Genomic DNA, 24,581 nt, shown 5'->3' on the forward strand with positions numbered 1-24,581 from the left:
GTGTAGTGTGTAGTGTTTTGATTTGTAATGCGGTGTCTGTGTTTGCGGAGTAAAAATAGAAAAAAATAGGGGGGGGGGGAAGGCTAGTGCTAGTGTCAAATCTACTCAGCAGAAGTGTTTTAGTGTCTACGACCTGACCAGACTATGTTGTTTGCATAGGCCTAGAATTCTTTAATGTTCATTTTCAAATGACTTTTCTAAAACAATAACAAAAAATAGGTCACGATATGTTATCATTTTAAAGTCTCAAGTTAGAAATGTATTGTTAGATTGTGTATATTGACCGTTGAGGACTTTATTTAGTTTAGATCTACTAATTAGTTGTATTGACAATTTTAGTTTAGTCACAGGTCTTTCTTGGGGCCTTAATGGTGATACGCGTACATGTTTATTTACAAAAGTAATTGGAACGATCCCGTGACCTCTCAACACAAGGGCCGGGTGTCCAGCTGGGGACAGAGCTATGTTTTTGGCTTTAGTCTTATTGTTGGGTGTACCAGGGATAGACACTATCCTAAACATGAAATCAAACAAGGAGCCTTATAACGAGGCGCTGGTTCATGTAAAGGAGTGTATGAAATCTCGTGTGATCAAAGAAACTGACCCCGACCGTGATCTACGCTGATCCCACACACACAGGCTTAATTCTGTATTGTTAAACCAGGTGCCGATGTAAACACTAATTAGCTTTGATCCAAGGCGGCAGTGGACACTGGTCAGCGGTGGGAGATTTTAATTAAGACGCTTACAACTGGTGGGATAGAGTGTTTTTTTTTCTAACTAGGTGAAGGACACACCTAAGTTAATTGACGCATTACATTAGTCTTACAAAAGGCGTAATTCAATGTCTTTTTAAAAAAAAAGTAAAATACGCCCTTTCAAACCTTGCGATCTGTTACCAAGGTCATCATTTCTGTGGCCCATAGCTAACGAGGGTATCATGTGGCCAGAACAACAACCAACTGCCTTTATTTTCCCCCAACTAATGACAGGTACCCATTAGAGCTGCGTGGACTCAGAGGCAACCCCAAAGTTTCCGAAATTAAAAATCCAGTCTTCGTGAAAAGTGTATTCCAATTTTTTTCCCGTGCCATTATCCGGTGTCCAGATCGGGTTGCGAGACATTGTCCATGTCACATTAAGAACTGCAATAATTGTTTAGTGAAATTGTAAATTAAGAATTTTTAACAAATGAAAACTTGACAATGACGCCAATTTTTTTTTTAGACTTTCTCCTTGTGATATTTGTATTTCAGTGGACATATAGAACTTCACTTGATGGTTTCAAATTATGTAAAGGTCAAACAAAAGACAGTTTTTTTTTTTACATTTACATCGGCCAACATTCACACAATGAAATTGTAGACATTGTTGTAGTCTAGAGACTTAATCTAAATATAACCCTGATTGTAAGAGAGCATAATTAGCGTTTAGCAATTCAAATACAATTACTATCAAATTCATTACTTCATCCGTGTTAAGTTTCTTGGGAAATAATACTTTGAAAAGAAAAGACTTAATATATTTTTAAAGTTCTGAACTGAAAATGTTTAACTTTTTTTCTAGTTATAGACCTGTACGATACAGAATATATGACAATAAAATCACCAACGATTAGAAAACTATACTACCATCACATTATGGAATAGTACATACTAACCATATCTGCAAATTTTAAAAGTATAAGGGATATAAACTAAATCATAGGATACAGTGCAACAAAAAGATTTAAGCCGCATTTTGCATTGTTGGGTGAATTTATGTCAAGACTTCAACTGACTTAACACAAAACTACAAATATTATGGTATAATATAGTCTTGCTTTTAGAAAGCAGCAGACGTCTGGGACACGCGCTGGTAGGTTTGACAGATGATCTAGGTCAGTGGGTTCAGGTGGCCCCCATACTGTGGGTTGTGCATAATAACTCATCTTGTCAGCTCCCAATGTCACAGTGACTTCAAGAGTTTACATTCGAGGAAGCAAAAAGTGAACAACTTCTAAACACAAGATAAACACGCGCAAATAAGTCTGACATCAAGTCAATAAATACCCAAAATAACATTTGCTTCCAGGGATAAAAACAAATACCCAAAATAATATTTGCTTCCAGGGATAAAAACATAACCTTTACTCTGAATGATAAAAATATGAGCACACCATATAGTCTTCTTTACAATGATCGATGAAAAAATGAAAATAGAGACACTAGACAAAGTCTTTACACAGAGATAATCCAATCCATCATTTTCAATGTGACTCAAATGTACTTTTTGGTCACGTGTTTCCAGCAGCAATACAAAACCGTGATCGGAGAACTAAAAAAAAAAGTTTATCCAAAACTAATAACCAAGTAAACAGAAACAGGTGACCTTCTCATCATCTACCCTGCAATGTCTGAAAGGGGAACTTTACTTTTTTAATACTTATGTCATCTATTTGAAAATGTGTGAAGAAATCTAAAGATGGCCAACATTTTTTGTTTTGGAACGCAAGGAAAGCTTTAAAGAAATACCCCCCACAGCCATTTATCTATTTCAACTAGTTGTCAGCCAGGAGGAGACACCATGTACTAAATGTATTTTAAACATAATTAGGTTCAAAGACAATAGAAAAGAACCAGATAGCAGTGTAGGGTAAATATTAAATTTCTACGGATAAGAAATCAAAACTAAGATGTCATGTAGTTAAACCAACTGTTATGTAGTGAGGCCTTCTTTATTTTCTGTAGCTACTGAGAAGGATGCAGAATGTGTGAAATTTTTTTTTTTATTCTCGGACAATATTGCAGTTTTAAATGTCGGAGTTTATATTGAAGGAATATGTAGAAGTTCGGCATTCCTCTCGCACCTCCCCTTTTTTTAAAATGGTAAGCGTGCATTATGTAGTATACAAAATATAATTAAAGTTGTAATGAATATTATGTAACATTAATGTGGTGGATGAAAGTTCATGCATATTTTGAATTAATTAATATTCAATATAAATAAATTTACATTAAAAAAGACAAAAGACTTCACCTCTGACCCGTCCAGTGGACCGAAAGCTGAAGGCATGTTCTGTGATCCGATATTACCACCCAGCACAGGGGCGGCGACTGGGTTCCCGTACAGGTTGCTACTCCTATGTCCCCGGAGGTCGTGGCGAGGGTACTGTGGGTAGTGCTGGTGGTCTTGGGGGAGATCAGGCGAGACGGAGCTGATGCTCTTAATATCCGTGCTGTCCCTGCTACTGTCTCCGCAGCTGCTGTTCGGGGTGCTGTTGTACAGGGAGTGCGTGCGGTCCTGCTTGAGGAGATGGTGGTGGTGGTCGCTGTCGAGAGCGTAGTACTTTGGTGGTGAGGAGGATGTTGCTCCGATTGGGACGTGAGCGACGGCTATCGACATTCCTTTTAGCTACTTGCAGACGAGGTCATGGCCTTTTAGTTATTTCCAAAAGTAGGTCATTATGAATCAGAACCGACACTAGCCACAAATGAATAAATTGAACACAGTATCTACACGAAGAGTCCTTGAATTTCAGAACAGAAATAAAACATCCAAAACAAATCATGGAAATGATTATACAATACGGGGCAGTGGTGGTAAAACCAAGCTACCTAGAACTAGATCTAGCACAGATGCTTTTCTCAAAGAGCTACATAAGCTAATTCTACGATTTGTTGCAACTAAATTATAGCTAATGTTCGTTCTTAGCATCTACTGTTTAATTAAATTGAAATTAATGATGTTTCAATCATAAAGGAAAATTCGTTTTTAAATTCGGCAACTCTTATTTAAGAATTTTTTTTCAAATTAAAGAGCTACTTTAACAAAAAATGCTTTCACTACGTCAATCTAAATCTATTGATCTGTTGTCTTCAGTAAGTCACTATTTAAAATATAAATCTGATTTCGTACTCTGTAGGTATAAACATATTAATTTATATTAGATTTTAATCAAACCTACAGCTGTTGTATAAATAAATTATTCGAATAGAAATGTCTGAAAATCTAAGTATTGGTCATAGATTAAAGCCAACCTTGACATTATCAACAATTATTTGGAATCAAAATCGAGCATGTATTAAATTAACTCGTAGATTTCAATTCGTCTGCTTAAAATGTGTTCTACGAAATGACCAGTTGACTTTTGGCTAGTCCTCTAATGACTCTAATTATATATAAAGCTTAGCAAAGAAATTAGTTCTTATAACTCTGATATCTACTTGTTTCGGAATATTTAAAAATATGATACAACGAAATCAGTAACAGTGATGCTAGTTATAGTAAGGCTACTGCTAAGAAGTACTCTTTTAAAGCAACGTCTGTAATTTATAAGATAAGAATACAAATTTACCGTCAAGTTAAAACTGCCAGGAAATATTAGAAAGTATGAAATCTAAAAGTGAAATCCTTGAAACCAAAGTGAACTAGCTACACAGCACTGAGGTATCCTCCGTAGTGAAATACAACTATAGAGCCAAGTGTTATCACAATGACACAGATGAAACACAAGAAGTTAGTCACCACTAGGTGTGCTCCTCACTGCGCGTCCAACTGGACCCGAGGGCGGACTGCGTGTGGCCTTGTGTAGTCACACGTCACTTGACGAAGAAACAGGTAGAATAGGACGGAAAGTTGTTTTTTTTTGTCTATGCTGCTGTCTTAGCCCTCCTCTCTTTCGACCTACTGTGGTGGGGTGGTGTTTTCCGGTCCAGTGGTCAAGTCTACTATATCGTATCAGCGCAAGGCTGTAGTTGCTTCAAGAACTAGGTAGATGGAATTTAGTTCTCAGGAGAGAAAGAAAGAGAGAGTTTGTTCGTCTCCTCTTCCCTCGGGCTGTGAGGCGACTTTCTTATTCTTCACTTTGATAGCGATACACACTTTCTGTCTTCCTATTTGAAAATTATGAGACCGAGGTGGGGAAGGGGGGGGACGTTTCTTCTTTTTTTAAAAAACGGATTGGGGGATGGGGTGGGAGAAAAACATTGCAGAATAAAGAAAATAAGGCAGTTCCCCCCCCCCCTTTTTTTCCTGCTCCCCCCCCCCCCCTTTCATTTCCTCAGTTCGTTTTGTTTACAGTTTTTCTCGGCAGCTCTCTCTTTGGCCTCGGCGAAGTCGTCGACACAATGCTCGCTGAGCCGTGGCCGAGCCTGGCTGTTACGAGGAATCCTATTGGCCTAGAGGCAAACGAGCGAAGGTCCCGTCCTCCGCTGTGCAGCCTACGGGAGAGAGAGGGCCTGCCCACTTTCGATCTTTCTGCCCTCCCCCCTCCAGCCAGGACACCCAGCGAATGAGTGGCATTGAGGCATGGTTCTAGGTTATTCACTCTTGCCTCCTTCATCTCTCTCTCTCTCTCTCCTTCTCATTTGACCCATGCACTCTCTTTATAATAATACAATGCTATAAATACAGACTACATTATAAGTAAGACTTTTCTAGTCTGGATTCCAGTTTCACATATAATATTAATACGATATACCAAAACGTACTGCCAGGGTCTGATTCACGGCAGTGCTGTGGGGCAGATCAGAGCTTCACCCTTTAGGGAGGGAAAAAAAAGGGGGGGGAGAGGTTGCATAAAATTAAAAATATATAACTTTAAAACATACGCTTGGTAACGATACAGAGTAAAAGAAAGTCTTCGAAATTGAAGTTACAAGTATTTTGTTTCTTGCTTTCGAAACAAACAAACAAACATGCCTTTGAGATCTACATGTATTTAGTGCAATTTTTTAGTACAGCGCTAGAAAGACTGCTGTCATAAGTCCTTCACAAAGACTGCCCAGAGCTTTTACTTATTTACACCCGGCCCTGTACATAGTGTAAAGCAACAGAGCCGGGCACGTTAACAAATAGTTTTTAAAAGCCTGGTTTGGTTGCCATTTTGTGTCATCCAGCTTCCGTGCAGACTTTCTGACGATTCTAGTTAGTACTATAAGATGTAGTCTCGCCATTGCTGACTCCTCCACAGAGAGATCGATCAGAAATAACCCAACAATTCAGTTGACACAGTATGGTTAGCTGGAGCGTCTCCCTTTGACCGGGGTGATGCTGGTTAAGAGAGACAATTTCTTTAGCTTCACGCTCCGGTGGGTTCCCACACTCTGCAAACCAAATTCATATGTTGATGTTTCTAATAACGAGAACTTAGAATCCATATTAGTTTTATTCTTCTTGTTTTAAACCAGCTCTAAGGGTATTTAGAGATCTAGATCTTTTTTTTTTTTAAATGCATCCTAATTTTTTTTATTCTGGTACACACAAAATTGTGTGTGTGTGTGTGTGTGTGTGGGAGCAATAGTTATGTTTGTATTGATGGACTTGGTACATTAGTGTAATATAGTGTCTTTGATGTCATCATGTATTTGATGACACCATGTATTTGATGACATGTATGATGTCTTTAAATTGTGAAGAACCAGAATGTTTTAGAATAAGACTTTACTTATAAATGGACAACAAATGTCATGTAATGCGAGTGTAGGTCTAGACTAGAGGTATATCTTGTATGGTGTATAGGTCTAGAGGTATATCTTGTATGGTGTATAAGTCTAGAGGTATGTCTTGTATGATGTATAGGTCTAGAGGTATATCTTGTATGTTGTATAAGTCTAGAGGTATGTCTTGTATGATGTATAGGTCTAGAGGTATATCTTGTATGGTGTATAGGTCTAGTGGTATATCTTGTATGGTGTATAAGTCTAGAGGTATGTCTTGTATGATGTATAGGTCTAGAGGTATATCTTGTATGGTGTATAGGTCTAGTGGTATATCTTGTATGGTGTATAAGTCTAGAGGTATGTCTTGTATGATGTATAGGTCTAGAGGTATATCTTGTATGGTGTATAGGTCTAGTGGTATATCTTGTATGGTGTATAAGTCTAGAGGTATGTCTTGTATTATGTATAGGTCTAGAGGTATATCTTGTATGTTGTATAGGTCTAGAGGTATATCTTGTATGATGTACAGGTCTAGAGGTATGTCTTGTATGGTGTATATGTCTAGAGGTATATCTTGTATGGTGTATAGGTCTAGAGGTATATCTTGTATGGTGTATAGGTCTAGAGGTATATCTTGTATGGTGTATAGGTCTAGAGGTATATCTTGTATTATGTATAGGTCTAGAGGTATGTCTTGTATGATGTATAGGTCTAGAGGTATATCTTGAATGGTGTATAGGTCTAGAGGTATATCTTGTATGATGTATAGGTATAGAGGTATGTCTTGTATGGTGTATAGGTCTAGAGGTATATCTTGTATGGTGTATAGGTCTAGAGGTATGTCTTGTATGGTGTATAGATCTAGAGGTATATCTTGTATGATGTACAGGTCTAGAGGTATGTCTTGTATGGTGAATATGTCTAGAGGTATATCTTGTATGGTGTATAGGTCTAGAGGTATATCTTGTATGGTGTATAGGTCTAGAGGTATATCTTGTATGGTGTATAGGTCTAGAGGTATATCTTGTATGATGTATAGGTCTAGAGGTATGTCTTGTATGATGTATAGGTCTAGAGGTATATCTTGAATGGTGTATAGGTCTAGAGGTATATCTTGTATGATGTATAGGTATAGAGGTATGTCTTGTATGGTGTATAGGTCTAGAGGTATATCTTGTATGGTGTATAGGTCTAGAGGTATGTCTTGTATGGTGTATAGATCTAGAGGTATATCTTGTATGGTGTATAGGTCTAGAGGTATATCTTGTATGGTGTATAGGTCTAGAGGTATGTCTTGTATGGTGTATAGATCTAGAGGTATGTCTTGTATGGTGTATAGATCTAGAGGTATATCTTGTATGGTGTATATGTCTAGAGGTATAAAGTATCTTGCAGGCCTTGAAGATTATAAATGTAAGTGCTCAATTTGATTTCGTTCTCCCTTTTCTGTTTCTTTTTATCTCTCCAACAACTTCCTCTATCTATCTATCTATCTATCTATCTATCTATCTATCTATCTATCTATCTATCTATCTATCTATCTATCTATCTATCTATCTATCTATCTATCTATCTATCTATCTATCTATCTATCTATCTATCTATCTGTCTGTCTGTCTGACTGTCTGTCTGTCTGTCTATCTATCTGTCTTTCTGTCTGTCTGACTGTCTGTCTGTCTGTCTGTCTGTCTGTCTGTCTGTCTGTCTGTCTGTCTGTCTGTCTGTCTGTCTGTCTGTCTGTCTGTCTGTCTGTCAGTCTGTCTGTCTGTCTGTCTGTCTCTCTCTCTCTCTCTCTCTCTCTCTCTCTATATATATATATATATATATATATATATATATATATATATATATATATATATATATAAACGCTATTGATCCAGATTCTCTCATCACTGTGACCTTCTGGTCTACAATTTCAACTTCAACCGTGAAGAGTTCAATGAAACAAATCAATATAATGAGAAAATCGATAGTTGTTCGGGTAATTAAAATTCAGCTAATAACGTCACGCATCATCGCATTTGGCTAATGTTTCTTCAAAGTCATCTTCACTGCGCTGTTTGTCAACTGTCACGGCTCAATTGTCACCTTAAATACCAACTGCTCCTCAGTGTAAGAAATGTTTTACCTCAGTTCATGTCTACCTGGAGGGGGGGGGGATGTCCGCCCCCACCCCCCACAGTAGGGATAAAGCAAAAGAAAGAAATGAAAAAGTAAGAATGGGATAATTAGATGCTAATCTTTAGAGAGAAGAAAAGAATTTATTAAAAAAATATACAAGTGGAAAAAAATGGGGGGGGGGTGACTAATGTCTTGGTACACAAAGGAAGATGGTAAGCATATTAAAAGATGATTTCATATAATTTCAGATCAATAAATAAAATATAAACGAAACTGAACGAAAGTAACCCCTGACCCCTATTCTAGACACGTCACAAATGGAGAAAGTCACCTCGTTTCTAGGTGTATGTATCTGTGATTATATGTGTGTGAAAACAGAGTGGAGGGGTCCTTATCCAAGGTGTTAGGTATTTTTAAAATGGGGGTGGGGTGGGGTGGGGTGAGATCTAAGATCCCACGTGAACGTATTTTTTTTAATGTGTTCTCTAGTTGTTGTAGGCCTTTACTAGAATGAGACTGACCAAAAAAAAAAAGAATTGGAAAGAATGAGACTGAAGGAGAAAGAAGCGAGAGAGGGAGAGAGAAAAATGTACAAGGGGAGAAAGAGGCAGAGAGAGAGAGAGAGAGAGAGAGAGAGAGATCTAATTATAAAACCTTGGCTGTTTTCAAGTTTTTATCAACATTGAAAGGAGATAAAACAAAAACAAAGTAAATGAGGAAAAAAAAAAGGTATTGGACTTGGACCCTTCTTGCGCAATGTTTTTTTACATTTCTCTTGCCATTGCTGGTCGTCAGAGGAGCCACTATTGACAGACTGTTGACAGTTGGACAATATTGGTATCTTTTATTGTCACCAGACTCTTGTGCCCCCCAGGTAAGTCGACACGGTACAGCGCCCCATCCCACATGCCATCCCCAAGCTAAGTCAATACTGATAGTCCCAGTCCATCGCGGTAAGTGGTTTATTGGAAGGCTTTAGTCAAAATATATACTGGACAGTAGTACGCCATCTGGGGCAGCCCACACCCTTACCTCACAACGATAACGAGGTGTTTTATACCAACATCCCTGTGGCCTCTAAACAAACAGCTTGACTGGACAGTGGTCAGTGTGTATTGTTAGATGTTACAAAAGCGAGAATTGAATTCAGAGCATTTGGGTCATAGATAATGTGGATTAGCAAAAATGTCAAATGTGAGACCACTGACCACTAGACTGTACTGTAGACTAGTAGACAGTAGACTTGTGGGCAGTAAACTTGTGGACAGTAGACAGTAGATTGGGCAACCAGATGGTTGGTATCAAAATTGTGTTGTATTGAAGTCGTGCTCACGGTTAAATATGTAGTTAATGCGTGATTATTTAATTATGTTATCAAAATATTTAAATCTTTGGTGTAATTAAAACTAGAACTAGAATGCTCCAAAATATTTCATGGCCAGAATACTGTGGGACATCTCTTCACTCACACCCCTCCCTAATTAATGTCACACAAGGATGAGGGCTGTTAGGCTCTAGGCTAAATAAAACACTTCTAAGCTTACTTGTAGAGAGAGAGAGAGAGAGAGAAATCAATATGGTCCATATGGGGGAAAAGTGAAAGAGACAAATGTATTGAAAGATTTAAAAAAAAAAAAAAACAGAAATTTATAAAATGGACAAACAGACAGATTCTCTGAGTAAGCCTCAAACCAAACAAATACATGTAAAACAGACACCTAGATCTACATCCCATATCAAATCAAACCAATGTCTATTGTAATCTTAAAAAGCTCAGGAAGAAAAAAGAAAGAAAGAATGTAAATAGGAAAGAAAAAAAACCTTGGGGGGTGGGGGGAGATAGAAAAAGGGTAAGAAAAAAAAAAGATATAAATTATTGTTCTGTAGAAAGAATGTGAACAAAAAAAAAAAAGATGTGATGAAAAAAAATTAAAGATATAAGCATTTGAAATACGAAAAAAAAAAAGTTCAACAATCCCGACATGCAATGGGAGAAACTGGGGAACTGGGAGTGGCATGGGAGGGGTGGTGGCGGTGAAACTATAGACATTGGTGAAGTGGATCTAAGAGTCTCCAGATGGAAGTCCTCAGCAGACGTGACCCAGTAGCTCCTACTGCTGACAGAACTCGGACTTTAATGCTATGCTCTTGTGTTTTCTCTCTTTCTCCCTTCAGTGGAACTACTGGAGTAGATTGGGTGGATTCTGTTTTGATATCTATAGAGCGATCTTCTTAGATCAATACATTTAACACACTGTACACATCGCCATCATAATTAGCAGAGTAGAGTGAAAGAGAGAGAGAGGGGGGACGAGAAAGGGAGCAAGAGAAATAGTTATAGGGGAGAGAGAGGGAGAGAGAACATGGCCGTTTTATACTACACATTATCTACCAATACTAGCAGTGTACGATATATGTTTTGTCTCCAAAAGCTATAGCTTTAGGCCCCAACTTTCCTCGGGGGGCTCTAAAAATTGTCCGAGTTTGTTATGTATAACAATGATATGAAGTTACAGATGTATTATTTCCCAAGCCTTTCCATTAACGTAACATTCATACATTTCGAATATTTAGCGGAACCCTTTGTTTATTTTTAGAGAGACTAATTCACGTGGAGGGAGGCCTACTAGTTAATTATCCCAGTAGTTCGTAGAACACCTATTCAGGCCTCGAGAAACACACATAGTTTCTGTAAAAGAAAATGACTGCTCACAATTTCCCCAATTCTTTTAGACTCCTGATGGAGGTGGAGGAACTGAAGTAATCAAATGTTCTTTATATTTCATCCATCTTCTTATTTAAAAAAAAAAAGTGATCTACGCCCTTGATCTGAAGCAGGTGTACATGCGTACATCAGTCAATACATCCATAAGATAAGAAAATAACATAAGTCAAAATAGAGATAAAATAGTGACATTTGGGTAGGATAGAGAAATCAGCGTCTTTCGCAAGATATTCTTCTCTCTCTCTCTCTCTCTCTCTCGTTCACTCGCTAGTTGTATGTTATCCATCCTGGTGTAAGTTGATCGAAGAGTATTTTATTTATTTGTTTCATCCGCCCATAGTTACCGACCCTTGATGGGTGAAAGCATAGATTGATTTACCTGTTAAATATGACGGGCCTAAGGATCGGGGCCTGGCTTTTGTTACGACTGGCCTTTAGGGGGCCTCTTTAGAGCCCTCAATCTAGTGCTTCCAAGTGGCTCCATTGTCCTGGATTCCGACCTGTTTATTTGTAGTGCCGTATCTCTCTATGTTCTAGTCTCAGATTTGATGGCAGATTCTAAGATCTAACGAAGAAAAACAAAAGGCAGAAGCGGCGGTACAGGGACGAAGGCGGCACCTCTCAACTGTTTTCAGCCTTCTCTTTGTGTGCTCGTGCGACTGTTTGTTTGTTTGTGCGTAAACGTGACTTATGATTGACGATTTAAAAGGATTATCTTTTGTTCTTAAGACTCCACACTAAATCAGAACTGAGGAACTCGCAATTGTAGCAAACTTTAACATGGCCACGACTATATGGGGGTCAATTCAAGTCAATTATCAAGCGAAAACCTTGTATAGATCTGAATCATTGTTGAAATTAAAAAAAAAATTTTTGTAGTCGATAAATGCCTCGCGGCCCAAATATTTTTGCAAGTCCGGTATTATACAAAAATATAATCTTCTAAGTATGTTTATTCTAGTTGTACGTAATATTAATGAATTAAGTATAGGCCTACTTGATAAGTTTCATGCAATACAAATGTAGAGACTGATGCTTTGACATCTGCTGATTATAAATTAATTTTTTGTTTTTGTTTGGTTGTTTATTGCGACGATCACGTGACAGACTCGTCATATTTGAGATCCCGCGAAAAAGTCTTTTAGCCATTCGTGCATATAACGATTTATAAATAGGATTGAAATAACAAAATAAAAATTTACAAATATTGTTTCCAAAGTATTTATGATTTAGCTAAAAAAAAAAAGCTTACTTTTTAGTTGTCTAACTAATCTAAACGCTAAGAAATATTTCCATTTGCTAGATCAAGATGGCATCTATTGAAAAGTCTTTTATTTTCAGAAAAATTGGATACATCTGCGACAGTAGTGGACTTGATGTCTGAAAGATTTGACAGAAAGCGTGTCCAATGTACACACACAAACAAACAAGAGTGCAACTGTCAAGTCGTGTCTGACAGTTTATTTGGCCACGACGATTTGGTCGGGCGCTATCGAAAAAGGCGTATAAACAGTGGCGCAGAAATTAACCAATTTTCTTACAACATCGGTGTTTCCCCAGAATGCCCAGTACTGCCCATCATGATAGGATCGTAAGTGCTGGCACGTTCTGGTCGAATTCCAGGCCAGACGATCTTGGTCAGTTGATGGCTTGCAAACTTTGGGGGCGCGGCGCCCCCCTCCGAGTGACTAGCGTAGAGACGTACTGCACGCGGCTACTTACTTTCGTACTTCCGCCTTTCTCTCCCCCCGCGTACAGCATCCGGGCCTTGTTGTGACACGATAAAAATACTCCAGCTATGTGGAAGCAAGTTGGACATTTAGAACTGCTCACTCCAAGTAATTATCTGCTCAACTAGCAGCAGCACGACGGGGGCAATCAATGATTCGAATACACAGATAGACACACGGGTCTACCGATAACTGAAGAAAATTGTGCAGGGAGGTGGGGAGTGAGGGCGGTGGCACAGCAGGGTAACTTAATTACAATTGTAGGTTTATTATTTAGTTCAAGTCTACAACAGTCATCACTTGACTGCAATGAGCAGTCATCACTTGACTGCAATGCTCACTGACAGGTATCGCGTCATCAGCCACTCTTGTTACAAGTCTGAAGAATAGATATTTAAAAGTGTGTGTGTGTGTTGATTTGCTGTACAAGATAAGATGATAGTTATAATAATAAAATACAAATTTGTAGTCCAAAAAGAGTATTAGAGATATAACTGACTGAAGTGTTTATGATTTTAGTGTCTTCCTGAATACTTCTAGTTTATCGTGTCATTATCGAAGGTACAATTGTGAAGAGATAGAGAAACAGGATCTGAACTGGAGGTCAGGGAAAGGCTGGGGACCAAAGCAAACATGGAGGAGATCAGAAGCAAAGACCTCAACAGTGACCTGCAACGTCACAACCTGTGGGCAGTTTAAACCAATAGATCGTTGCCACGTCGTACAGACCTTAGTGAGATTTCTAGTCTTTGTACCTTAGTGAGATTTCTAGTCTTTGTACCTTAGTGATATTTCTAGCATTTGTACCTTAGTAAGATTTCTAGTCTTTGCACCTTAATGAGGTTTCTAGTCTTTGTACCTTAGTGATATTTCTAGCATTTTTACCTTACTGATATTTCTAGTCTTTGCACCTTAGTGAGGTTTCTAGCATTTGTACCTTAGTAAGATTCCTATTCTTTGTACCTTTGTGAGCCTTGCGATCCATGGAGACAAGATGTTCACCCCGACAGCTAACGAGGGTGTCCAACACAAGGACCAACAAACTAATTCGCTTTAAAAAAAAAACAAACTCTCTTGCGGGAATACCTGAAACAAACTTTTATCAGACACGTGACTTGGGGAGGGAGCGCCAGTGGATCCATTTATTAAATTCTTTTTTTTAGTCACAAAACTTAAAGTGACACGAAATCTTGGAATTAAACAACACACACACACACAAAGTATGTGACTTCTCTTTTGACTTTGGGTGATGACGTCTGGCACCGCTCGTGCCGCCGCTCTCTCTAATACCCCGCAGTCTGCTGGTGTGAACTATCTGTGCGTTACGCTTGACTAATTTCCGGCTCTGGTAACCAGTCATTAAAAGTTCTGGATGAAAATATCTATGTTTAAAGTTTTGTGTCTGCTTTTTTTTTCTCTCTTCAACCTCCCCCCCCCCAGTGGACAATGAGACATCGACCTGGTGACGACAGCCACTTGAAAGGCACGAGCGGGGCAGGTTTGGGAGAAAATGGGGGGTGGGGGAGAGACACTGGTACTTGGGGGAGTGTATAATTAACCGTTGCTACTTCCTAAGACTTAAAGATGCTGAGCGCTCTCATTCAGATGTGACAGCCCCGGTGTTCTATCCAATCTTTATCCCTAGTATAATTACCGGGAACGACTGCACACTGCAAGATTCGGAAAAGAAACAAGTAGAAAGGAAAGATAATACACAGACAAGAGGGGACAACTCAGAAACATCTTTTCTTTTTATATTCTTTTAATATTTTTCTTTAGCATTGAAAGGCTCAATTAAAGAACCAATTCTTAATCAATTCGTTAAGTTTTGTTTTTTTATCTTCTCAGAAACCCCAGATGGGCACATGTTCACTTATAGAAGATGTCTTTAGAAAACTGAGCGAAATGCAAAGAAATACAAAGATATATAAGTCAATATGAGGGAGGATATTTTTTAAAAAAATAATTGACATATTTAATGTTCTATTTCACAATACAACGTGATGCTGGTGGTCGGTGACAAAGTGGGGGGGGGGGGGGGGGAACTATTCTACATTCAATATCGATCAGCAAAAAATTAACATTTTCCAATAACTGAATATTTGAAAGAATTGTGAATGGCTTCTAATGTACTTCTAGGCCTTTCTGTTTGTTGTAATCGAAAAAGAGATGATGTGTGTATGGCCGCGCGGTGCACTTGCTGATATTGTACTGTGCGTTCGTAATTATTGAGAAGATCATTTTATCAAAATTGGTGTCATTACCAATGAATATTTTCACTTGATGATAGTAGATATGCACGAAGACCCAAACTTCAAACAGAGTTTAATTAATAAACAATATCCTAATGTGTTCTTATTTCCGGCCCACCCCCCCCCAGCCCCATCAAAGTGTACCCCTCCAATCTCTCATTTAAGCAGCCCTTTCTTCACTGGCTTGACAATAGACTTTAGTTTTACCGCAATCTCCACCCCCAGCCCCCCTTTTCCTTCTCCCACCCCCATCTAGTTATAAAAAATTTTTCTTTGTTTCAAAACTCACCACCTGACTCGCATGTAGGGACTGTTTCTCTCCCCCCCCCTTTTCCCCGCCACGCTAAACATCTTTTATATTTCAGTAAATTCACTTTCCAAAATGGCGTTTTAATTGTTTCCACTGAATATATATTAGCTTCACTTTTCATTGATTTGGGTGAAAGCAATAGTCACAAAAAAAAAAACAAAAACAAAAAAACTTGTCATCAGAACAAAGTAAAACTCATTTTCCAAATCGCTCTTTGAGTTTTTTCTTTTTAATCACTAAAATATGAAGGCGACGTCTGCTTTGTCATCCTTCAGCAGACGATCAAGTACGGCACGTGACCATCGAAGCCGGTACGGAGCAGGTAACGAAACAAAATGGAAACATACTACGGAAAGTGGAAGATAAAAAAAAAAAAAAGACAAACTTTGCACCGGTGTTGGCGGGAATGCGCGAGATCGCAATCTGCAGACTATGACAGGCCAATTTATCAGACGACCTGTGGGGACGATATTAATGAACTTGGCGTCTAAATATGATGCAGGAGCGGGAGAGGGTGAGGCTGAGAATAAAGGGGAGGAATCGGGGGAGGCGCATTCTAAAATGGCTAATTTGGTACCAGCCGCCATTCTTGTCAAAGTGATTGCCAATAAAATATCAGGTGAATATGTAAATTTGGAGCGAGAAGACAAGGTCGTCTTGGTGTGTTGATGTTGTGTCTGTGATGGGGGAGTGTGTTGATGCTTTGTCTATGTCCGAGCGTTGAGTCAATGGCGCGTGTTTGCGTTTGTTAAAACAACTTGCAGAATTTTAAAATATATTTATTTTCTCAAAAACCTCAACACTAAGTAGGAAGACAAGAAACCTGACCTGACCAATGGGTGTTAATGATTCAATCACGTGATCTGCATATTAGCGCATGTGCGACATGGATTTAATTAACTTTACTAACGCGCTTCAGTCAGCGAATCGGTCACATGGGCTGAATTACGTAACATTGTGAAAAAATCACGATAGAACCAATAGTGAAAGTAATTCTTAGATCGCGAGCATTGTTCAAAATGTTTGATACCTTCAAAATGGCGGAACGTCGCGTTAAATGTAGGAGTCTATATGCTGCAGCGTGCGCCATCCACTGTACTATCCACAATAAAAGTTAAAAATATATCTTCCTATTCTTTGTTTCTTATATATACATAATCAAACACACACAGACACGCACTCTCTCGCACACATATAAACTATTTTAAATGTTACCCGAGTCATCAAAAACTAATTGTACTGCTCATTAAAGCACTCCAGTACGAAAATACAAAGTTCCACTAATTAATGAAGAAACATGTTTTGGGCATAACATAAAATGTAAGAGTGCTCTCCCCTGGGGTTTTAGGAGCTTTTTTTTTGCTTCTTTTTTAAAAATCCTTCATGACCTTATGGCGGCTACTACAGGTACTCCCCCCCCCCCCCTCAAATATGTGACTTGCTTTCTTGTGCTGCATACACTTGCCGTGTACGTCTGATTTGTAGACTGTGTATGTAAGAAGCGCTGACTATCAAGTGGGTGATTTACTTTCAAATGTGGCTATGGAAATATAATAGAAGAGGGGAGCGGGACAAAACAAAAAGGCAAACAGGCGCAGGGGTGTGGCTTTAAGGGGAAGAGGGGGGAAGGGGATGGAAGAGATAGAAAACAAGGGGGGAGAGAGAGCGAGAGAGAGAGAGAGAGCGAGAGAGAGAGAGAGAGCGAGAGAGAGAGTGAGAGTGAGTGAGAGAGAGAGAGAGAGAGATGGTTTGAGAAATAAAAACAAGTAAAATGAAATTAAAAAACCGCGCCAGGCCACTTGCCTATTCCCTAGTCCTTGGCTGTCGCCATGTTGTTCAAAGGGAGGCAACCGAAGAAAAGAGCAATCCACTTGACGAGGCTTTCCCGAGTGACTTCTTCATGTCCGCTCACCGTGTAACCCGACACTCCGAGAGTGTGTATTGGACTGTGTGTGTGTGTTTGTACTCCAATGTGTCTTACTCTTGCCTAGCTGTATGTCCTATAATATTTTTTTTGTTTCGTTAGTGAATACATTTATTGTGTTTGGTAATTCAGAAGGGTTTAACAACTGTAATTATATTAATTATTACTAATAATTATTTTCAGCTACATAAAGAAACATCTACTATCACGAAGCTTTTAAAAAACATGATAAGACAAATACAGGATTGATATTTTAAAATACATAGACAATATGGGACATTATTAAAACGCCATAATGAAATGCATTGGACGTAATTATCGTCTCTTTTGAAGTAACGTCTGTCATCAATAAGATGAGAAGATAATGAAAGAACACTGTCGCCTACTAATTAATAGAACCTACTTTGTACTACAAGCGAATGAGATTCAAGCTATTTCATTCCAAAGTGCTGCAAAAGTGCTACAAAAAAATGATCGTAAATCTTTGAAAATACATCAACACTTCCTCTGCACACCAGATACACCAAATAAAAAGCTAGCTATTTGTAATTATGCGCCATAGAGGAAGATCTCGACTAAAACGAGGGTAAGTGCAGTACGAAGGGGAGTAAACTCTAACGGACGCTTGAATGCAAACAATACAAAAACATACAATAAGAACACGATTGTCCGATAGTTTTCAAGCAAGTGTTTTCAATTGTCTGTTTGGAAGTTTGCTCAATAATTGACCAGATTGTCTACAGCAGTGTTTCCCAAACATTTTCCTTAACGGAACACATCCCACATTTTGAGTATTTAACGGAACACATCCCACATTTTGAGTATTTAGCGGAACACATCCCACATTCTGAGTATTTAGCGGAACACATCCCACATTTTGAGTATTTAGCGGAACACATCCCACATTCTGAGTATTTAGCGGAACACATCCCACATTCTGAGTATTTAGCGGAACACATCCCACATTCTGAGTATTTAGCGGAACACATCCCAAATTCTGAGTATTTAGCGGAACACATCCCACATTCTGAGTATTTAGCGGAACACATCCCACATTTTGAGTATTTAGCGGAACACATCCCACATTCTGAGTATTTAGCGGAACACATCCCACATTTTGAGTATTTAGCGGAACACATCCCACATTTTGAGTATTTAGCGGAACACATCCCACATTTTGAGTATTTAGCGGAACACATCCCACATTTTGAGTATTTAGCGGAGCACATCCCACATTTTGAGTATTTAGCGGAACACATCCCACATTCTGAGTATTTAGCGGAACACTTTGCTTCATTTTTTTTAGAGAGGTTAGTTCTCGTGGTGGCCAACTAGTTAATTAGTCAAGTAGTTCGTGGAACACCTATTTAGACCTCGCGGAACACTCGGGTTCCACGGAACACAGTTTTGGAAACACTGGTCTACGGCCAACTACGATGGATTGTTTTCTTAACACAAAGTTGTCCGCAATCATTCTGCGTCATTCTTGCCCTTTGGTGTCATTTTTAGTACGTAAATAGGTTATATTTTATGACAAAGTAAATAGGTTATATTTTATGACAAAGTAAATAGGTTATATTTTATGACAAAGTAAATAGGTTATATTTTATGACAAAGTAAATAGGTTATATTTTATGACAAAGTAAATAGGTTATATTTATGACAAAGTAAATAGGTTATATTTTATGACAAAGTAAATAGGTCATATTTTATGACAATATAAAGCGGCCATATTTGTTGACAATGTATAGCGGTTAGATTCTATGGGAGTTCACACCTTTTTATAATGACGTCATCAAGATGTTTGTACTAGCGCCGCATTTGAGAAGTTTTTCATTTATTTACCGCATAAATAAATTGTCTAGGACTCTAGATACACGAACAACAAGCGGTCCCTACTGTATACAAGAAGACTATTTTTTTTTCTTCTTCCTATTAAGACATGTTGGCTGCAGGTGGCAGAGATACTAGAGTAACTGGGGGTCTGGTCACAACACTGAAGTGGAAACTCACACACTAACACATATTAAGGTCCAATAAACACACCGGTTGTAATACAAGATTGAAATCAATTAACTTATTTCCTCTTGAACTGAACTCTAAAACTCGGTCAATTTATTTTTTTAATTACTTTATGTGTGAATAAAAACACCATTTTTATTTTGGAGTAGCTTCCCCTGATAGCATCTCCATTGAGTACTGAGTAGGTCAGTTGGTTGATCTCACAGACCTATATATATTATATCAAGACTAGACATGGATCTTTTAACCCTAAAGCTGAAACAAGGCGGCTGAAACAGGGCGTTGTTTTGTTCTGTAGTTATAAGAAGTAAAGTGGTAAATGTACATAAGTGGATTAAATCAATAGACGTGAATTATTTCGATCTAGGATTTTCGAAACATTGTTTCATTATAAACTAACAGGAAATGGCTATATTTCATATACTTGCGTGAATATATATTTCTGTGATTTATAGCCCATTCTAATTAAAATCCGAGGAAATGGTATTGCATTATTTCTAAACTTTGAAAACTAAATATCATTACTTTACTAAGACAGAAAAGATAGATTTTCCTAGATTCGGGGCGACTTCCCTCACAGCTTCTGATAGACTATATGCATAGCAATCTCTCTCTCTCTCTCTCTCTCTCTCTCTCTCTATATATATATATATATATATATATATATATATATATATATATATATATATATATAGGTCTGTGAATTGATCAATAGTGGGTGGATAAGAATTTGTTTCCTTTTTAAAAGTTGAAGTATATATTGGTCTGTGGTTGATCTCTTAGTTGCTGTGATAACGGACTGTCCAACAGTGTGATGGTGTGTTCACTAAAGCATGGTTCAGGTTGTGTACTTGTGGTGGATGGTCGTTTAATGGATGAATGTGTGGATGTTTGGGTGCATTTGTGTTTTTGTGTATGTGTGTATCGTTATATGGGTGTATGGGTTCACTGCATCTTTAAATATTTCGTGTAGATTCCGATACTAAAGACTTTCATTACAATCGATGTAAAAAAAAAGGGGGGGGGGGAAGGGTATAGCGGAGCGAGGCGAGCATAGAAAAAAAAAAAGGGGGGGGGGGTCTTCCTTGTTAACAGCTGGCTGTCATTGGGAGGTCAGCAATAAGACCGAAATCCAAAAGGAAATGACTCCTTAATGACCGGGAAGGCGACCAGTGTCCCCTCCGGGCCCGCCGAAGATCATCTTCTTCTGTACAGAGAAGAGCAATTTAACATGAAGTTCCTGGTTGATAGAGGTCTACCATCGTGATGGTTGATTTGGGAGCGTGTGTCCAGTTCCTGGTTGATTGAGGTCTACCATCGTGATGGTTGATTTGGGAGCGTGTGTCCAGTTCCTGGTTGATTGAGGTCTACCATCGTGATGGTTGATTTGGGAGCGTGTGTCCAGTTCCTGGTTGATTTAAGTCTACCATCGCGATGGTTGATTTGGGAGCGTGTGTCCAGTTCCTGGTTGATTTAAGTCTACCATCGTGATGGTTGATTTGGGAGCGTGTGCCCAGTTCCTGGTTGATTGAGGTCTACCATCGTGATGGTTGATTTGGGAGCATGTGTCCAGTTCCTGGTTGATTTAGGTCTACCATCGTGATGGTTTATTCGAGAGCGTGTGTCCAGTTCCTGGTTGATTTAGGTCTACCATTGTGATGGTTGATTTGGGAGCGTGTGTCCAGTTCCTGGTTGATTTAGGTCTACCATTGTGATGGTTGATTTGGGAGCGTGTGTCCAGTGCAGGGTACTGAGTGATGTTTCCAATGTTTGGTACTAAATAATATGTTTTGTGCCTAGTACCGAGTGCCGTTATGTCATATGCTTCGGGTACTTGATCAGCCTTGTGAGAAGTACTGACTTTTGTGCCCAGTGTCGGGTATCTGTCGGTCTGCTCACACGCCGGGTATTCTCGCTATTCCGGTGTCTTTAAAATGTGGTATGTTGATGTGATTATTTTCTACCTGTATTTGTACGTCACATAACAGGTGATGGCTTCTGGTATTACGACTCATTTCTCAACCATTATACAGAAGAAGACAAACCAGTATTCGATCCAGTCCAATCAGCCAACGTCCGGAAACTTATTCAACACGATTGGTCAGGCATACACGTTGAACAAATGTTTAATTTGTCACTTATTTTTCAAGTATGAACCAGTCAATACAATTTTGCCTACTTAGTATATTTTGACCAACTCTAAAATAATAAGGATTAGGCTATCAACAAAGATTGTCCGCTATGAATATTGTTATCGTGATCAACTTTTTATTTATGATTGGTCGCCTGGGCTGATGCTGAATATCTAAAGTAAAAAGTTGTTTACAAACATAATAGAGAAGTTATCAATAGTTGATCTCAATATGTAGCATTACTACAGTTCAACAGCCTACAATGTCAACATTTGTGTATGTTTGAATTATACAAAGAGGCTATTGTAAGTTTCCTTTTTTTTTTTTTCAATGTGTTAACATTCAGTGGGTGTGTATAAATGATGTTTTTTAAAAGCTTACTGACCTAATTCTGACCAAGTCAGGGTGAATGATTTCTAGATAAAATGTTAGATAGTGTAGGTACTTATAGAAGACAATTGTTTGGAGAAGAACTTTATTGGGAAAAAAAAACAAAAACTCATTTACCAAAACAAAAAGATTTGTCCTCATTGAAACATCTCCTCAACTCACACACACACACACACACTTATTGAAACAATAAGAGGGAGGCATGGGGGAGGGGAGGGAAGATAGTTCTTGGAATATTGATCTGGTCGTCTTTTGCACCCCCCTCCCACCGGAAATCAGAGGGAAATCAGCCCACTTTCTCCCATCTCCTTCCTCTACAATTACTGGTAGACCGGAAGTTATCATGTCATTGATGGGAATGAGACTCAGTCACATCGTCCGCACGTGACGTCACAAAACTTGACCAGATCAAACTTAAGTGACAAACCTTTGACTGACTGAGACAAAAAATCTTGACCAAAACAAACATTGTCCCCCAACATTGAAACCAAAAAATGTAGACACAAACATGGACCAAACCAAACTTTGATAACATATACCAAATCAACTATTGCTAGAAACGTGTACAAACTAAATCTAGTTAGGCCTACAAACATTGGACGAACGAAAAATAAAATAAAAGCAACAAGAAACAAACCCTAAAGAGTACGTCGGAAATGTTCATCAAAGGTAGATGGCAATTAACACCGGAGATATCCGCAATCACAATATTTAATTCATTAGTTTTAACCACTGATCAGCTTTAACTAATTATGATACAATGAAAAATATTCGTTACATAGAAACTAGATCTAGGTTGAATTGCAAAAGACTGTTAGAAATAAAAGTTAGCAATGTCATTTAGAGCCATATTCTCAATTTAGTTTACTCCATTTATTTTGTGCTTTCAAAATTATGCACAAACTTTGTGACTTATTTTAGTCAACACTTAGGAAGTGTCTTTAAAACTATTTTTAGACAAAGATTGATGCAGACGGTAAGTAATGAAAGTGTCTTTAAAACTATTTATAAACAAAGATTAATGCAGGTAATACATAAACTAAAAGTATTCACTTCATTTTAAACAGTAATTGGAGTTCATTTCAAACGGTATATTTTTGTAAAACTAAGGTATACAGATGTGCTCAGTGTTTTTTTTTTATTATACAAATGTAATAGAACTGCTTTATAGATGGTATAAAAAGATACAGAAATGGTTTATAAATGTTATACAGCTGTTATAGAAAAGTAATTAAAATGTTATTAAGATGCTTTCTGATTCAAAAATAAAACTGTCAGAACCCCCATTGTCATTAGACACCTTAAAAGCAGTACCACCACCCTTATGGGCTTAATATTTCACCGCTAATGTTTTTTGAAAATCACACACACACACACGGACGCACAAACTCACTGACGTTGATTTATCAAAATACGTAGATTTTGGCATGACTTTAGTTTCTGATAATGGTAACGGGCGGGGAATGGAAGGTGGGATAATAGCGTGGGAATGTGTGTGTGTGTGTGTCAGTGTGTGCATCTTTGTACGTGTATGCTCTGCGCGTGTGTGTGTGTGTGTGTGTGTCTCAGTGTGTGTGTGTGCTAAAGGAGCTATGATGACACTAAAGTCCGGACATGGAGAGTCTGTAACTGAATACCGCCGTTAGTAGCCTTTAGTACCAACGTTGGTCATCTTTCAATACTTTAGTTCTTTTGATACTCTAAAATTGATTTTATTAAAAAAAGATAATCCACAGAAAACTCGAGGCCGCTACATCGGAGGATGGGTTTGAAACGGGAAAACACAAATGTTTAAAGATAGTAAAAGAGGCGTGTAAGAATAAGTCCAAAAAAAAAAAAAAGATTGATAGCTACCGAAGAAAATGTTTGTGTTTTATATTTAGCATCAAAGTGATCAATGAACTTGCCATAGAACTCAAAGACTTGACTTTATTTCTAGATTTCTAGACCTTACACTGTTTAACAACACTGGCAGAGGAAGGGGGGAGTGCCAACAGATCAAACTTGATCATCTTTCCAGGCCCCCCGCCCCTCCTCAACTAGGTCATAAAGTCGTTGACGTTGTTTTGTGATATCTAGAGCTGTAGATACTTCGTCTATAGTGATGCGATGATAAACACATTTGTCCTTCATGGAACTCCTGACTTTGCACTGAGGTTCTGTGCCTACTCATGTGACTGGTGACACCTATGTCAGCCTGGGATGTTTGGCTGCACATTTGGCAGGTTATTCCAGCTGGAACTTGTGACAGTTGCCTTGATTTGTTTTCTATGGCGTTCATCTTTTGCTGTTTGTTTTTTGGTCCTCTGCTATTGTTTGTTAAATATCTGCTAGCTGAAATACATCTTTGATTTCTGTAGACATTCACACACACACATACACTTGTATGTTTTTGTTTTTATGTCGAGATGGTTTGTATTTTCATATAACAGCAGATTCAGTTATAATGTATAAAAGGTATCCTGGCACACCATGATACTGTTTTGTATCTCCCCCCCCCCACACCCACTGGCGCCAACCCCTCCTGCTCCCTATCTCTATACTACTTTTTGT

The 24,581-nt window shown here is 38.4% G+C and overlaps 1 protein-coding gene across 2 annotated transcripts in view; it reads right to left on the minus strand.

The window, feature by feature from the left end:
• Positions 1–24,581, minus strand: part of LOC106063662 (transcription factor AP-2-beta-like) — a 127,223-nt gene that overhangs the window by 53,726 nt on the left and 48,916 nt on the right. Inside the window, exons 1-2 of one of the 2 annotated variants that reach the window (XM_013222105.2) lie at positions 4,337–4,828; positions 3,019–3,508 (exon numbers count right to left, since the gene is read on the minus strand). The exons of the other annotated variant lie outside the window; for it this stretch is intronic. Of the exons in view, the coding sequence (XP_013077559.2) occupies positions 3,019–3,384 (366 nt within the window). The 5' untranslated portion in view covers positions 3,385–3,508; positions 4,337–4,828. Of the gene's footprint in view, positions 1–3,018; positions 3,509–4,336; positions 4,829–24,581 lie in introns of those variants that run through there. 2 annotated transcript variants of the gene reach the window in all.

This window comes from Biomphalaria glabrata, chromosome 5 (genome assembly GCF_947242115.1).
Source record: "Biomphalaria glabrata chromosome 5, xgBioGlab47.1, whole genome shotgun sequence".
Classification (NCBI taxonomy): Eukaryota; Metazoa; Mollusca; class Gastropoda; family Planorbidae; genus Biomphalaria; species Biomphalaria glabrata.